The 16,749-nt window shown below is 42.3% G+C and overlaps 2 protein-coding genes across 2 annotated transcripts in view; one reads left to right on the top strand and one right to left on the bottom strand.

Moving 5' to 3' along the window:
• Positions 1-5,454: 5,454 nt before the first annotated feature.
• Positions 5,455-15,466, bottom strand: LOC110516113 (protein phosphatase 1K, mitochondrial). Its single transcript, XM_036933696.1, has 7 exons — positions 15,331-15,466; positions 12,461-13,024; positions 12,138-12,238; positions 10,354-10,513; positions 9,979-10,123; positions 8,948-9,082; positions 5,455-8,493 (listed from the first exon to the last, which is right to left on the bottom strand). The coding sequence occupies exons 2-7, from the start codon at positions 12,916-12,918 to the stop codon at positions 8,362-8,364; spliced, it is 1,131 nt and encodes a 376-aa protein (XP_036789591.1). The 5' UTR covers positions 12,919-13,024; positions 15,331-15,466; the 3' UTR covers positions 5,455-8,361.
• Positions 15,467-15,782: 316 nt separating this feature from the next.
• LOC110498631 overlaps positions 15,783-16,749 on the top strand; it is a 38,137-nt gene continuing 37,170 nt past the window's right edge. Inside the window, exon 1 of the mRNA XM_036989376.1 lies at positions 15,783-16,043. Coding sequence (XP_036845271.1) covers positions 15,824-16,043 — 220 coding nt within the window. The 5' untranslated portion in view covers positions 15,783-15,823. The remainder of the gene's footprint in view (positions 16,044-16,749) is intronic.

The following is a 16,749-nucleotide window of genomic DNA, read 5'->3' as shown; positions in this document are numbered from 1 at the left end:
TTCTCACAAACAAATGGGCTATACATATACAACGTTTAAAACTGCTTCGTTTACCCTGGCCAAGAGGGACAGGGCGCATAGTAGGCTAACAGATGCTGCTGTTAGCCCAATCTAGAGTTGATCAGACCGAAAAATAGTATCGTTTCCATGCAATACGTCATGTCAGATCGCTAATGTTTAGGTATTAAGAATTCTACATTTTTGTAACCGTTTTTTCTTGTGTCGACATTTATGTAACAGTTTCTGCTTGTGTAGGGGGAGTGATGTGTTATCAAGCTTGCTAAATACCAGAGGAAAGTAGAGAGCGCGCCTTGAGCTATCGCGCGACCTGCGATTTTCGTGAATCAAGACACGCAAAGCGCTGCAGCAGCACTCCGATATGAAGGACATAAAAATGGTGTGCGAGTTGACAAATCGTTTGAATGCTAAGCGTTGATATATTTTATTAAACTAAATCAGTTGCTTCTACACTTGATTAAAAAATGCTGTGATAAATACCGCCTCGCCACAAGTTTTCCTGTCCCCCTGACTGCTGTAGGTCTCTACATATCATTCTAAGTAGTCTATATATTGTTGGTGTATATAGGCAAAGATTGCATTTGGATTACTTATACAGTGTTATTTGGGTTGTCAACTGGATTCGTTCTGACGGTCGTGATTTCTTGTTTTTTATGATTATTTATGTTGACCTACTTGTTAGACATTTTTGCTGCATTGTTAGGCGCTATAGTAACACAAGCATTTCCCTGCACCCTCTAACATTTGCTGCTGGGAAGCAATCACTTCAAAACATTTCAGTAATCACACACATCCTCAATTATATCTTTCATAAAGACAAAACAACATATTTCTATTCTACACTTCCTAAACAAACACACCCAGAGTATCACATACCAATATACGTAAAATATGTCTGGAACGCAGTCCTTCACAGTCAACACCATAAACTAGTAATGGCAAAGGCCCAACTATGTTGACTCAGGGTAACACCTCATACTTTGCTCAGGACAGACCACAGCTGTCTCTTTAGAGAAGAGGAAAGGTGACGGATGACAATTCATGCTAATACACATTGAGAAAACAAGCAGAGAGAGCTGGAGTCACCAGTTTGTCGGCATTATGAATCAAATCAAATGTATTTATATAGCCCTTCGTACATCAGCTGATATCTCAAAGTGCTGTGCAGAAACAGCAAGCAATGCAGGTGTAGAAGCACGGTGGCTAGGAAAAGGAGTAAATGTCAGTTGGCTTTTCATAGCCGATCATTAAGAGTATCTCTACCACTCCTGCTGTCTCTAGAGAGTTGAAAACAGCAAGTCTGGGACAGGTAGGACGTCCGGTGAACAGGTCAGGATTCCATAGCCGCAGGCAGAACAGTTGAAACTGGAGCAGCAGCACGGCCAGGTGGACTGGAGACAGCAAGGAGTCATCATGCCAGGTAGACCTGAGGCATGGTCCTAGGGCTCAGGTCCTCCGAGAGAGAGAGAGAAAGAAAGAGAGGATTAGAGAGAGCATACTTAAATTCACACAGGACAAGACAGAAGTACTCCAGATATAACAAACTGACCCTAGCCCCCCGACACATAAACTACTGCAGCATAAATACTGGAGGCTGAGACAGGAGGGGTCAGAAGACACTGTGGCCCCATCCGATGATACCCCCGGACAGGGCCAAACAGGAAGGATATAACTCCACTCACTTTGCCGAAGCACAGCCCCCACATCACTAGAGGGACATCTTCAATCACCAACTTACCATCCTGAGATAAGGCCGAGTATAGTCCACAAAGATCTCCGCCACGGCACAACCCAATGGGGGGCACCAACCCAGACAGGAAGATCACATCAGTGACTCAACCCACTCAAGTGACGCACCCCTCCTAGGGACGGCATGAAAGAGCACCAGTAAGCCAGTGACTCAACCCTTGTAATAGGGTTTAGAGGGGAACCGGCCAGGCAGAGACAGCAAGGGCGGTTCGTTGCTCCAGAGCCTTTCCGTTCACCTTCACACCCCTGGGCCAGACTACACTCAATCATATGACCCACTGAAGAGATGAGTCTTCAGTAAAGACTTAAAGGTTGAGACCGAGTCTGCGTCTCTTACATGGGTAGGCAGACTGTTCCAAAAAAATGGAGCTCTATAGGAGAAAGCTCTGCCTCCAGCTGTTTGCTTAGAAATTCTAGGGACAATTAGGAGGCCTGCGTCTTGTGACCGTAGCGTACGTGTAGGTATGTACGGCAGGACCAAATCAGAGGGATAGGTAGGAGCAAGCCCATGTAATGCTTTGTAGGTTAGCAGTAAAACCTTGAAATCAGCCCTTGCCTTGACAGGAAGCCAGTGTAGGGAGGCTAGCACTGGAGTAATATGATCAAATATTTTGGTTCTAGTCAGGATTCTAGCGGCCGTATTTAGCACTAACTGAAGTTTATTTAGTGCTTTATCCGGGTAGACGGAAAGTAGAGCATTGCAGTAGTCTAACCTAGAAGTAACAAAAGCATGGATTAATTTTTCTGCATCATTTTTGGACAGCACGTTTCTGATTTTTGCAATGTTACGTAGATGGAAAAAAGCTGTCCTTGAAACAGTCTTGATATGTTCGTCAAAAGAGAGATCAGGGTACCAGAGTAACGTCAAGGTCCTTCACAGTTTTATTTGAGACGACTATACAACCATTAAGATTAATTGTCAGATTCAACAGACAGCTCTCTCACGACATCACGTATCTCAGTAGCCAAGACCAGGAGGGACCCAGGGTGCGTATTTGTACCCGTAGTGTGTGTGTGTTTGTGACTTATTTCTGGTTTGCTTTTTATGTGGTTGTGTAAACATGGGCTTAACTGATAAGAGAAAAGGGAGGGTAAGGTATCAGAAAGTAAATACTTCCCAGTTACAGTCGGAAATCATCAATCAAGTCATAATTGGTTTCATAACGGCAGATTATGAAAATGATGAAACAGTCCATCAGCATTTCATAACATTTTGAAAAAAGACAAATAAAATAAAATAAATCTGTTTCCCCATCAAATTGTTGTTGATATTTAAATTCGGAACAAATTCATCAAGTAATCAAGTCTTTTACTAGAGACTCTGATGATTGTATCAAAGTTTATTGGATACAGGTGTAAACAGTAGTGAAACGCTTACTCGCTAACTCTCCTCGACAATTAAGTACAATATCAATATCAATCAAGAATCAAATGCCAAATAAAAAGTCAAAAATAACAAGTAGTAAATAAAGTTGAAGGTGAAAAAAGCAGTTAAAAACTCTGAGATGTTTTATATACAGTAGGATTTATAAAATAGTCTATGTCAAATTATGATGACTGTTATACAAGAGTAAAGTGAGACATGACTTGGGTTTCTCTGTATACATCAATGATGTTGCTCTTGCTGCTGGTGAGTCTCTGATCCACCTCTATGCAGACGACACCATTCTGTATACTTCTGGCCCCTCTTTGGACACTGTGTTAACTAACCTGCAGACGAGCTTCAATACCATACAACTCTCCTTCCGTGGCCTCCAACTGCTCTTAAATGCAAGCAAAACTAAATTCATGCCTTTCAACCGATTGCTGCCCGCACCTGCCCGCCCGTCCAGCATCACTACTCTGGACGGTTCTGACTTAGAATATGTGGACAACTACAAATACCTAGGTGTCTGGTTAGACTGTAAACTCTCCTTCCAGACTCACATTAAGCATCTACAATCCAAAATGATATCTAGAATCGGCTTCCTATTTCGCAACAAAGCATCCTTCAATCATGCTGCCAAACATACCCTTGTAAAACTGACTATCCTACTGATCCTTGACTTCGGCGATGTCATTTACAACACTCACACATTTACAACACTCATAACACTCTACTCAGCAAATTGGATGTAGTCTATCACAGTGCCATCCGTTTTGTCACCAAAGCCCCATATACTACCCACCACTGTGACCTGTATGCTCTCGTTGGCTGGCCCTCGCTTCATATTCGTTGCCAAACCCACTGGCTCCAGGTCATCTATGTCTTTGTAAGGTAAAGCCTTGCATTATCTCAGCTCACCAGTCACCATAGCAGCACCCACCCGTACCACGTGCTCCTGCAGGGGTATATTTCACTGGTCACCCCCAAAGCCAACTCCTACTTTGGCCGCCTTTCCTTCAAGTTCTCTGCTACCAATGACTGGAATTAATTGCAAAAATCACTGAAGCTGGAGACATATCTCCCTCACTAACTTTAAGCATCAGCTGTCAGAGCAGCTTACCGATCACTATACCTGTACATAACCCATCTGTAAATAGCCCACCCAACTATCTCATCCCCATGTTATTTTTAGTTGTTGTTGCTCCTTTGCACCCCAGTGTCTCTACTTGCACATTCATCTTCTGCACATCTATCACTCCAGTGTTTAATTGCTAAATTGTAATTATTTCACCACTATTACCTCCCTAATCTTACTACATTTGCACACACTGTATAGACTTGTCTATTGTGTTATTGACTGTATGTTTGTTTATCCCATGTGTAACTCTGTGTTGTTTGTGTCACACTGCTTTGCTCTATCTTGGCCAGGTCGCAGTTGTAAATTAGAACTTGTTCTCAACTGGCTTACCTGGTTAAATAAAGGTGAAAAAAAGAAAAAAGTAGTTTACATAAAGTTATAATGATAATAATAATAATGCAAGGTAACACAACAAATAGCAAGAGGGGTGATACAATCTATTTAATTGACAAAAGGATACAGCAGGTGTAGAAAACAGTTGTTTAGTGGAGATATTCTATATTTGGTCCAAAGTGCAAGGGATATGCAAGAGGCACTCCCTGACAAAACAAACCAGAATTTCCATGAGCATTCGTGAGACTGACTGATGCATGCGTGCATACATGAGGCGAGCCCGCACGCCAATGTACACCATAGCTAGAAGCGTTACCACCCACATCAACTTTGATACACATCTGAAGACTGCATGAGGGCACAGGTGAATGTGAACTTCCATAACCTACAGATGTAGGATCTTAATGTGAACTATATTGGTCAGAGCAAAAAAATATCTGTAGATATTAGCTGGCCAAAAGTAGGCTACATGAAAAGTGCAATACTGTTAATATAACAGTGTGTTAGTGATTTACATAAATTCCCTGAAAATACACTAAGTTCATCTGCATTTCCTAAGGTGTAGGAAAATTCTCAGCAACAAAAGTGATCAAATTAAGATACACTTGTAGGATGAGATTACGTAATACAATTTCAGACAACTTCTGAGAAACTGATGGTTGAGGTTGTCCGATTCCTTTTTCCAGGTACAGCAGCTGCTCTTGACTATAGATTTCAACCTGCTCGTTTCTCCTACCGCCCATAGTTTCTCGTCAAGAGATTCCTACCTCCAATGGTTCCAATCGACACTCATGTCACTTGCTACAATAGTGCCATCTACTGGACAATAACGTTGGAAAATGTACACAAATGAAGATTTTTAAATTTTTTATTTCATTATTTATTTGGATAAATATTCAACTGTCGACCACATGGACATCAACGGCATGCGAGAATAGGAGTGACAGTCCATTAAGTCAGTGTTGACAGTACAACATGTACTAGAGCTAGACAGAAGAGTTGATAGGAATAGGCACACACAGGTTCAGCTGAATATGGTTTCATACACTACAGCAGGGTTATTGTCATTGTTGAACATAGACTGTACAAACACCATGAAAACAGCTCCAAGTGATTTTAATTTAAGAAAGGTTTGCAATCATGTTTTAGTCAAACATATTCTTGCGGTCAATTTGCAGACTATGAATTATTTGTAAATATGTTCCACCCCCCCCCCCCCCACGTTAACAATCAGCCCCCAGCTGAATCTAGTTGATGATCCCTGCACTACAGTATACAACATGAACAATCTGAAGTAAAATACAGACTTAATAAAACCAACAAACATGTAGGAAGGCTGGTGAGATACTTAGTATTCAAGATTTTAGTTATGAGAACTCAGAGGAAACTTATACTCATTACAAACGGAGGATAAATAAATGTTCACATCGTGAGAGAATGGACAAACATAAACTGTCTACGAGGAAAACCTAATGGTGGATAGGTACATTCATGGATTGTAGATGATCACATTAACGGTAATATTTAACAGTATAGCTGTTACATGGAAATAAGTATTCCTGACTTGGATAGACAGCAACAAAATACAACTGTGGCTTTAATGCACATCAACGCAGCGTTACATTATTTATAACAACCTGGAAGCACCATAAGTGAGATATCCATGCGAATTACAGTCAAGTTGTGGTTAGCTTGGATCCCTGTTTGTGCTCTATTTTTACATCAAGTTGTTCTACAAATTCTTGCATTTGAGTCACTGACGGCATTTTAATACAGACATTCACATTTCACATATTTGTTGGTTAGCTGTCTCCTTTGTTCATTGTTGCATATAAAGGTTCCCTATGAAAAAGCATATTTGAAGTGCAATACAAGTGATATTTTAGCCAAATCATTTCAACAACTAGAGGACAAGGGACAAACTATAAAATAGTAAGTGAGCAATTTTAGATTTCTTTCTAAAAAATGTAATATATTTCAACTGTAACACTTAAAAATAGTACACTGACGGTTTTCCTGCAATCAAAACATATACATAAATATAACTATGTACAAAACTCACAAAATACAAATGACTTCTGTACCCAAGTTGAGAACATCTTAAATGACTGTATGGTTATCAGATATACACCATTTTACACTTGTTTCTGTTGTTCCAAGTCCCTATCACCAAAATAAACAAAGGCTCTCCTGCGTTAAGTTGTTCGACCTGTTTGTTGTCAATAAAGATACTCTTTTGGAATGCTATGGGTTGAAGTCGTTTTCGAGCCTAACGACCATGAACTGTGTTTACACTAAACTACTAAGTACCATTAGAACACAGCTCAATAGATATTCTCTATAGCTTTACCTCAAAGTGATGCTCCAAAGCCTTTGCATAATTTCACCCAGTAGTTTTGAAAGAAGTGATCACGAGCCAAAACGGATCACTGAAGATTGTACACAATTGTGAACAAAGTCATCATACAATATGTTACAAATTTCTAAGTGCTTTAAGATCTAGGACTGCATCTTTAAGGCTTGTGCAACTGGGGCATCAATGCATTCTGTGGCTCCCGAGGGCCCAATATGATTGTAGAACAGGGAGAACTAACACATTACATTCCATACTGCATGTGCCCATCTATTACAAGACTTTGGGCTTTTGCCATCATTTGGCTGGCTCTCTTTCTGTGTATTACAGTATCTACACACAGCTTTTCCTTCTACCATGCTGAAATTATAGAAACGCAGAGATTCAAATAGTGGTCCTTTAACACGTCTTGACTGCAGTGCGTGTGAGTGTTTTCCTATTAAGACGGATATGAATTTGTACATATTGGTCAATCATAACCCTGTACTATAAGCAGTGCCTTACTGTACCCAAAATCCCCATTCTGAGAAGTTTGTCCTGAACTCAATACTGACAAGTGCTTCACGGGAAGAGACGACAGACTAAAACTGTTGCTCAGAACAAAACAAAGCAGCACCACAGCACAGTGATATCCACTAACAAGTACAGCGGATGAACTAGACGCATTGAAACAAATTAGTTCAACATCACCAGGAAATAAAAAAAAAGTGCGTTGTTGATTTCTCAGAATAACTTCCTACCAAAAACATTCTCCATGACATGCAAGTAAGAAGCACTTTCCCCCAAGTTTTCACAGACAAAGCTAATTAACGTCTGGTTTGCCTTACTTGGCACAATGCAAACTCACTTACACACAATGAAGAATAAGGTAAGTTCTTAGGCTTCAAGCTCCCACCAAGTCGTTGGCTTTCTACTGCAACCTTGTTTGCGTCCAAAATGGCACCTAATTCCCTATGTAGGGCACTACGTTTGGCGGTCAAAAGTAGTGCACTACATAGGGAATAGGCAGCGATTTTGGAGGAAGTGAAAAGGACGTGTTCCTTGTGAAGTGCACATAATGAGTCAAAAGCCTTTCTGTAGAACAGGCTCAAAACTACGGGATTATTATCTGTAAAATGGCATGTCATTGTTCCTAAGGCATCGGTTCTTGGTTAGCTGTGCTTTTCCCCTGCATGTCTTGAACTGGCCCGCCCTGTGTGGAGACTATTGCACATCGATAAGGTCCACAGGAATCTCCCTCCCCTTTAAGTCTGCTTCGATCAAAGTTATCCATAACCACAGAGCTCAGATCAGATTACGCCCCCCCCAGCCCTAACCTTCACCAGTAGGGGTGGAAAACATAAACTGACACTAGATTAGTGTCTAGGGGTAACTTCGTACTAATGACTACCCGGGTCCACCTGTTTAGGCCCAGCGGCCGCTGGACACGAAGCTGCGGCTGAAGGAGTAGCTGGTCTCTGAGTTCTTCTGTTTCCCCCAGGCTCCGAAGGGAACCACGATAATGGTGCTGTTGTCCTCTGAGCCATACTGAAGCGCCTAGGAGACAAGAGACACCGCCACCAATAATGAACATTTGTCTCAATGTTTAACTGCTTCTTTAAATAACCAGGGGACATGTTTATTTGACAATCCATTGAGGTTATTATACAGTTCCATATAGCTCCTTTGAACTCATTCATTTGCTAAATGTACATTACATATCTCTGCTTCAACAATTTCAAAAATCACTGCTGCTCTTTGGGATAGATGTTACCCCTGCACCCTAAGTCAGTGTTTCCTAAACTCAGTCCTTGGGACAGCAAAGGGGTGCACGTTTTGGTTTCTGCCCTAGCACTACACAGCTGATTCAAATAACCAACTAATCATCAAGTTTTGATCATTTCAATTAGCTGTGGGGAAAAAAACAAAACGTGCACCCCTTGGGATCCGGAGGACTGAGTTTGGGAAAAGCTGCCCTAGGGGCTGTGGTGGCTCAAAGTGACCACTCTACCTGCTCTGAGATCCTCTGGGCGGCCTCTTTGGGGTCGTGGCACTGGTTGATGACATCACAGATCTCCTGGCTGTTCATGATGAAGTTTATGCCATCTGTGGTCAGCGCCAGGAACGAGTCGTGGACGTGATGCAGCTAGAAACAAATTAAGTTAATACCTTATTGCCAGACATCTACAAACAGACCATGACACAAGCCAGAGACTAAGCCAGACAGTCTCCAGTGATAAAGAGGAAACACATTTGCCCTTCGGAGCTTAATATGTCACTGTTCTGAGCACCCGCAGGCTAAAGACGCGATCAACCCTGACAAGATGACCCAAACACCTCAGGGGCAAAAATGACCCAAACACCTCAGGGGCAAAAATGACCCAAACACATCAGGGGCAAAAATGACCCAAACACCTCAGGGGCAAAAATGACCCAAACACCTCAGGGGCAAAAATGACCCAAACACCTCAGGGGCAAAAATGACCCAAACACCTCAGGGGCAAAAATGACCCAAACTGAGTGACAGACACTGGCTAATTCCAACCTATTCCTCATACAGTGGACTACTTTTGTCCAGCCCTGTGTGGATCTGGTCAAAATGAATGCACTAAATTAGGTTCTGGTAGAGCTGGGCGATATGGACAAAAATCCATATGAATGCACTGAATTTTCACAATAACAATAAATTGAATGATAAGTTTATAACAATGTGCACCAGTTACTTTTTTTTTTTTTACATTACCCTTAAAACTACTACTTTCAATGTTGTGGCCATCACTGTCCCGTTAGCAATAGCCCATATTAGCAGAGTTATTTTATTTCAAACGTCATATTCCTCTAGTAACGGCTACTTATCGTTATTATCAATATCAGTAACATGTCAGAAATGGTCGGTATCGATAATTGTCCGTTTTTCTTCCCAGCTCTAGGTCCAGGTCAAAAGTAGTGCACTTCATAGGGAATAGAGTGTAATTTGAGATGTATACACTCTGATACTGCACAGTAGATAATTTCTCTGAGGTGGTGACAGCAGACACTCACTGATATTCTCTTGGTCTCTGGCTCGGCGATCACCCCGGTGCTCTTGAGGTCAAAGTCCCCGATGGCGCGTGTCATGGCTAACCTGCCGTTGACATGGGGCTGCCCCAGACTGTTCCAGGTCACCCAGCCACCGCTCTTCTTTATTCTGGAGGTAGAGACAGACAGACAAGTGGTTTTAAAGCACGGGAGAGGGCTCTTAAATGACTTACATAGAATTGTTAAAACTTACAGTAAAATCTTCATCCATAGTAGTTAACACATTTCTATTAGTGTCTAATGTGATGGATAAAACATGCCTCCTCCTCTCCCAACCTTACAGCTACCAACAAATGAATATCAGATCCCGTCTTTCTCAAGCCTGGATATCTGCCGTACCTCTCCTTCTCGTCTTTCCTCTCGGGGGTGTGGTCCGAGGTGAGTTTGAGGGCCTTGGCCTTGCGGCAGAGCATGGCGCGGCTGTCCCCCACGCTGCCCACCACCAGCTCTATACCGTCCCTCAGCAGGGCCACCGTGGCCGTGGAGCCAGCGCTCACCACTAAAACACCAGGAAGTAGAGGGAAACAAGTCAGGGGGGTAAACACATCTGAAGACCACACACACACACACACTCTACACAACTGTAAGGCCAGACACACACAGCTAACAAGAAACACACAGAGCTGATTATGGTCAACTTGTTTCTCAAAACACACAATGAATTATTCAGATACATGCTCAAAATGTATTCTCACACATTCACAGCATAGGTGGCACGTGACACACACTCACGAGTCATACTCCACAACATGAGAACAGAATGGAGGGGGAGGTTACTAGTCTAACAAAAGGGATGGCTGAAGAGAGACAGAGTCAGACAGACATGCATATCACACTGTTTTAGGGTTACAGAAACAGAATGAGAGCAACTACAATACAGTCAGTGGAACTTTGGATCTCTGACCAGTGGTGTCATACAAAAATGTCAGAGTTACAATGAGTGACCTAATATACAGTCCTATATACAGTGTACTGGCCCATGGCAGAATACAGGAAGCAGCAGTGACAGATAGCGCTTATCAGGACTATCATCATGGTGATCAAATCTATAGGTGAGAGCTCTAGCTAATGCCTCTCATTAATTAAGTGTATAACACCTCAAATTTCACGACTAAGTTTCTATGTGTCATGTTTTGTACACATGGTGATTTGTGTTTTGTTCCCTCTTGGGTGTCCTTAGCAACCATTTGCATGGCAACATCCTACAGTTTCTGGCTTTACAATGACCCTTATACAGCTGTTCAAATCAACTTGTGTGAGAGAAATAGAAAAGGAGAGAGGAGAGAGAAAGATGAGGAACCTTCCAGTAGTCCAGGATAGGACCCGCTGGACTCTCCATTATCTAGCCCCCCTTCTCCTTCCAAAAAGGTGCCTGGTGCCTCCAGCTCTTAGCTGGCTCCGCTGCTGTCGTAAATAACATGCACACACACACACAGGGCATATTGGGACATTTCACGCCGTCTGTGGCCGACATTTTGGCCACACACTCAAGCTAAACTGATTGACTGTCACCATCTTGGCAATTAAACTAGGCCTTTCTCAGAGAAAACGGTCAACATTCTATGATTGCTAACATCTGGGTCTCCAGGCGACCTTCACAAAAGAAAATGGCTGCCAAAGGAACTGAAGGTAAACTTGATCCAGTAGCTTGGAAGGGTGCATGCACTACAAGAGGACAACCCTGATTCTTATCTGCAGGGCATCCAGTGGAGGGGTTTGTTTAGAATGCTTGTCTGCCACATACATGTCCTAACCTGTGCTTTGCAGTCTGAGAATGGTGACCCTGGGTATTAATGTTTAGCTTTCACAGCACTGGAGGCAGCGACTGAAAATACACGTTAGCTCCATTTAGGATCGGTTAAGTCATCATAGCTCTTGGCAGAGCAGTCACATTGATAAGTTAGGCTATTTGTTAATATTTCAACACAAGCTAATCTAAAGACTTTAGCTTCAAAACTAGGTTAAGTTTAACATAAAAACAAAAACTCAGTGCGGTCTATATACATTGTCAGTACAGAGACAGTCTATATACATTGTCAGTACAGAGACAGTCTATATACATTGTCAGTACAGAGACAGTCTATCTACATTTCCTGACGTGTAACATCACAGACGGAACCTACCATGAGGGAAGAAGTGGAGGTGTCTTGCCAAGGCTTTGTCCAGTTCAAGGAATGCTTTAGTAAGAACAACTTCCAGATTGTCCTCCTCTGCTACAAGATCCCTGAAATAACACCAAAACACATTCAATCAATCAGATTCATTTCCTGCCATCTCAATGGTCTCAGCCTGACCTCAAGAGATTTTGCAAGTATAAAAAGGATAAAAACTAAATTGAAGTGCATTTTTTCCTCCAGTCCATTCAATACACATTAGGCCATAAACTGATCCTGCAGGCCAATGCCCTGACTAAACACAGATAATACAACCCAGCCAGATGACTTACTTAATGTACTTCTCCATGTACTTGTCGCAGAAGTCTGCCGCCTCAGGCCCTCCGTGGCCGTCAAACACGGCAAAGTAGAGGATATTGTCTGTCATCTGGGAGACCTGGAAGCGGTCCTCATTCTCCCGCCGGTGGCCGATGAGCGAGGCGCAGCCCACCTTGGACAGGCTGACCTTGGGGATGGGCTTGCCATACTTGATGGAGGGCGACAGGTTGATGGGCTCATCTATGCGGTTGTCCCAGATGCCGAACGAGTCCCAGGTGGTGGGCTTGCCGCTGCTGTCCGGGTCGAAGCGTGTGTTGCTGGCCCGCAGCAGGCCCAGGTGGAGAGGCCGTTGGAGGGGGAGGTCATCCTGATGGGGTAGGACACTCACTAGGGCTGTCTGGAGGAAACCCCTCTGTCGCATGGCCTGAGTCCCCCCCGACCGGGCCAGGTGGATGAGAGCGGAGGCTGACATGATCACCAACCCAGCAACAGCAGCAGACGACTCCTCGCGGGGAGAGAGATCCTCTGGCCAACAACACAGGTTACCCTAGAGCAGAGTCTTCTGGATAGCAAATAGGCTAACAATTGGGGAAGAATGATAAGATAGCTATTAGATTGAATGTCAAGTCAACAAGAGCTCCTAGATAGGTGCTGTAAATTCAATAGAAGAGTTGGACTAGGCCTTGGAAACGTCAGCCAGCTTAAGGCCTGGTGTGTTCTGCCAGCTGCAGAGCGGCTGAGTTCCAATAGATGTCACAGGAATGGATGGTGGCTGGATTGATATTTCTGTGTTTGTTGATGCAGGATACTCACTCTCTCTCTGTCTTTCTGTGTCTCTCGACTCCATATAACAGAAAATGCATGTGAAATTGCCTACTTAATTAAATCAAATGTTCTTCTCTATTCCATATGTAGGCCTAGCCACATCTTAAGATAGGTTATGTGGAACTTTAAAGTGCAGTTTTAATGCCTCGGTCATCATTGGTCTAACATGATGGCCCTTCCCTGGACACTGCTATCTAACCTCCAAACGAGCTTCAATGCCATACAACACTCCTTCCGTGGCCTCCAACTGCTCTTAAACGCTAGTAAAACCAAATGCATGCTTTTCAACCGTTCGCTGCCTGCACCCGCACGCCCGACTAGCATCACCACCCTGGATGGTTCCGACCTAGAATATGTGGACATCTATAAGTACCTAGGTGTCTGGCTAGACTGTAAACTCTCCTTCCAGACTCATATCAAACATCTCCAATCTAAAATCAAATCTAGAGTCGGCTTTCTATTTCGCAACAAAGCCTCCTTCACTCACGCCACCAAACTTACCCTAGTAAAACTGACTATCCTACTGATCCTCGACTTCGGCGATGTCATCTACAAAATAGCTTCCAATACTCTACTCAGCAAACTGGATGCAGTTTATCACAGTGCCATTCGTTTTGTTACTAAAGCACCTTATACCACCCACCATTGCGACCTGTATGCTCTAGTCGGCTAGCCCTCGCTACATATTCGTCGCCAGACCCACTGGCTCCAGGTCATCTACAAGTCCATGCTACGTAAAGCTCCGCCTTATCTCAGTTCACTGGTCACGATGGCAACACCCACCCGTAGCACGCGCTCCAGCAGGTGTATCTCACTGATCATCCCTAAAGCCAACACCACATTTGGCCGCCTTTCCTTCCAGTTCTCTGCTGCCTATGACTGGAACGAATTGCAAAAATCATTGAAGTTGGAGACTTATCTCCCTCACCAACTTTAAACATCTGCTATCTGAGCAGCTAACCGATCGCTGCAGCTGTACATAGTCCATCGGTAAATAGCCCGGTAAATAGCCCAACCAATAGCCCTACCTCGTCCCCATACTGTTTTTATTTATTTACTTTTCTGCTCTTTTGCACACCCGTATCTCTACCTGCACATGACCATCTGATCATTTATCACTCCAGTGTTAATCTGTTAAATTGTAATTATTCACTCCTACGGCTTATTTATTGCCTACCTCCTCGTGCCTTTTGCACACAATGTATATAGACTATTTTTTTTCTACTGTGTTATTGACTTGTTTATTGTTTACTCCATGTGTTGTTGTCTGTTCACACTGCTATGCTTTATCTTGGCCAGGTCGCATTGTAAATGAGAACTTGTTCTCAACTAGCCTACCTGGTTAAATAAAGGTGAAATAAATAAAAATAAATAAAAAACATGACAAGCTGTAAGTGTCACTTGCTGTGTTGCCTACATTTCTTCTTTGTCACACCTGTTCTGAAGCGTTCTGAAAATTTTGTCAGAATCAGTTGATAACGATAAGTGATAACTGCATTATTTTAACTGGAGCAGCTAAAGAGCATGAACACTAGACAGGAGTCAACAGCACTTGTTATTTTACTACAGCTGAATAAATATCTAATTATTCAAAATATTTCATTAGGCTCTTTAACAGGCATGCACAAAAGTATAAATAGACTGAATTTTTTTTAAATAATGATTGACAATGTTAACGTTAGTCCATTACTGAAGCGTATTTTTCTAATGTAAACACAAACTTGACAAACCCGCATGACGCAACACCATATCCCATAATCAACAAGCTAGCTTGCTAACTAGCAACCAAACAAGCTACCGCTTGGCTAGTTAGATAGCTGCAGTGCTGTGCATAATGTTAACTAATGGTTTCGCCAACGACCCTTGTTTATTTAATCACACTAACGTTAAATAGTAAGGACAAAGTATTCCTAATTTGACACTATTTTTAGCTCATTTGCTAGGTAGAGCTATGCTAACAGTAGCTAGCAAAATAATCAATGATTTGTGCAGCCTATCTCCCGCACTTGGACAACAATCACATTTCTTCGGTATCTCTCAGCAGAAAACGTATTTTTACCTTTAACTCTTTACAACGGCTTCGTATATGGTGAAAAGCTGCACAGCGTACAGTTAAATTAATCAAAAGTGTCCGTGTGTTTAGTGCGAAACGCTATCAAACAAGAAGAGGAACTGCGCCTGTCACCCGCGCAGCACGAATCAGCATGCTGGAAACATTTACGCCTCCCTCCCACCCAGTTGTCACTAGTTACCACAGCCACAAAATAATTGGCTAAAATGAATGAAAAGAGAAAATAGCTTTTGGGTCTTAATTTAAGGTTATGGTTAGGTATGAGGTCAGCAGTGAGGTTAAGGTTAGGGTAAGGTTTAAAGTCAGATCTTAAGAAGATAAATTGTAGAAATAGTTTGGGTTTAGACATAATGACGACTTTATGGATGTGGTAACTAGTAGCTCTCTCTCTCACACACACACACACACACACACACGTAGAGCCCAATAAAGCCAACCTATGTGGACCACACTTTAGTCATCAGTCAATCATCACATCATCATGTTCTGCTGGGGAGACGGTTCGAGTGGACAGTTTGGGCTAAACTTTAAGAATGTGTCTCTTCCGATAGCAGGGAATATATTCTCTGATAAAGTCACAGAAATTGCTTGTGGGGAGCAACACACTTTATTTCTCACCGTAGATGGCAGGATCCTATCATGTGGGCGCAACTCAAAGGGACAACTTGGTAGACAGAAGAAAAGAGATTCAAAACTACCAGGTAATACATAATTTAATTATATCTGACTATTTGGGTGTAAGGATCGCTATGTAGGCTATTTCGAATTAAAGCGCTGCTAAAAGGATGCTTGCTTCTGAATTATTTTATTATTTATAATTATGCTAACATTTCTGTTCACTTTATTTTTCATAATTACAGATGATATTAAAATGTGTAGTAGCCGATATTTATCTTAGTGAACTTTACCACAACTTTCAGAAATTGGAACACTATCCCTCAATAAAACTACAACATCGGCTCAGTTTCAGTTTCGTTTCTCCATCCAAATCAGAAGAACGAAGGTGAACTGTTGCTATGTTCACAGACATCATAAACAAATTATTAAAGTCAATCAAAACAATTGCACACCTCGGTGAACTCATTTATCATCAGGGTGTTAAACTGCCCTAGTGGCACCAGGGAATCCAAATGTAAGGAATTCTGTAGGTGATTTTAAAAATGTGAAGCGTTAAAAAAAATACAAGCGGATTTACAGTTGAAGTCGGAAGTTTACATACACCTTAGCCAAATACATTTAAACTCAGTTTTTCACAATTCCTGACATTTAATCCTAGTAAAAAATCCCTGTTTTAGGTCAGTTAGGATCACCAATTATTTTAAGAATGTGAAATGTCAGAATAATAGTAGAGAGAATTATTTATTTCAGCTTGTATTTATTTCGTCTCATTCCCAGTGGGTCAGAACT

Source organism: Oncorhynchus mykiss, chromosome 10 (assembly GCF_013265735.2).
Source record: "Oncorhynchus mykiss isolate Arlee chromosome 10, USDA_OmykA_1.1, whole genome shotgun sequence".
Taxonomy (NCBI): Eukaryota; Metazoa; Chordata; class Actinopteri; order Salmoniformes; family Salmonidae; genus Oncorhynchus; species Oncorhynchus mykiss.
Note: the sequence above shows the minus strand (reverse complement) of the source record. Positions and strands in the feature narration are given on the sequence as shown.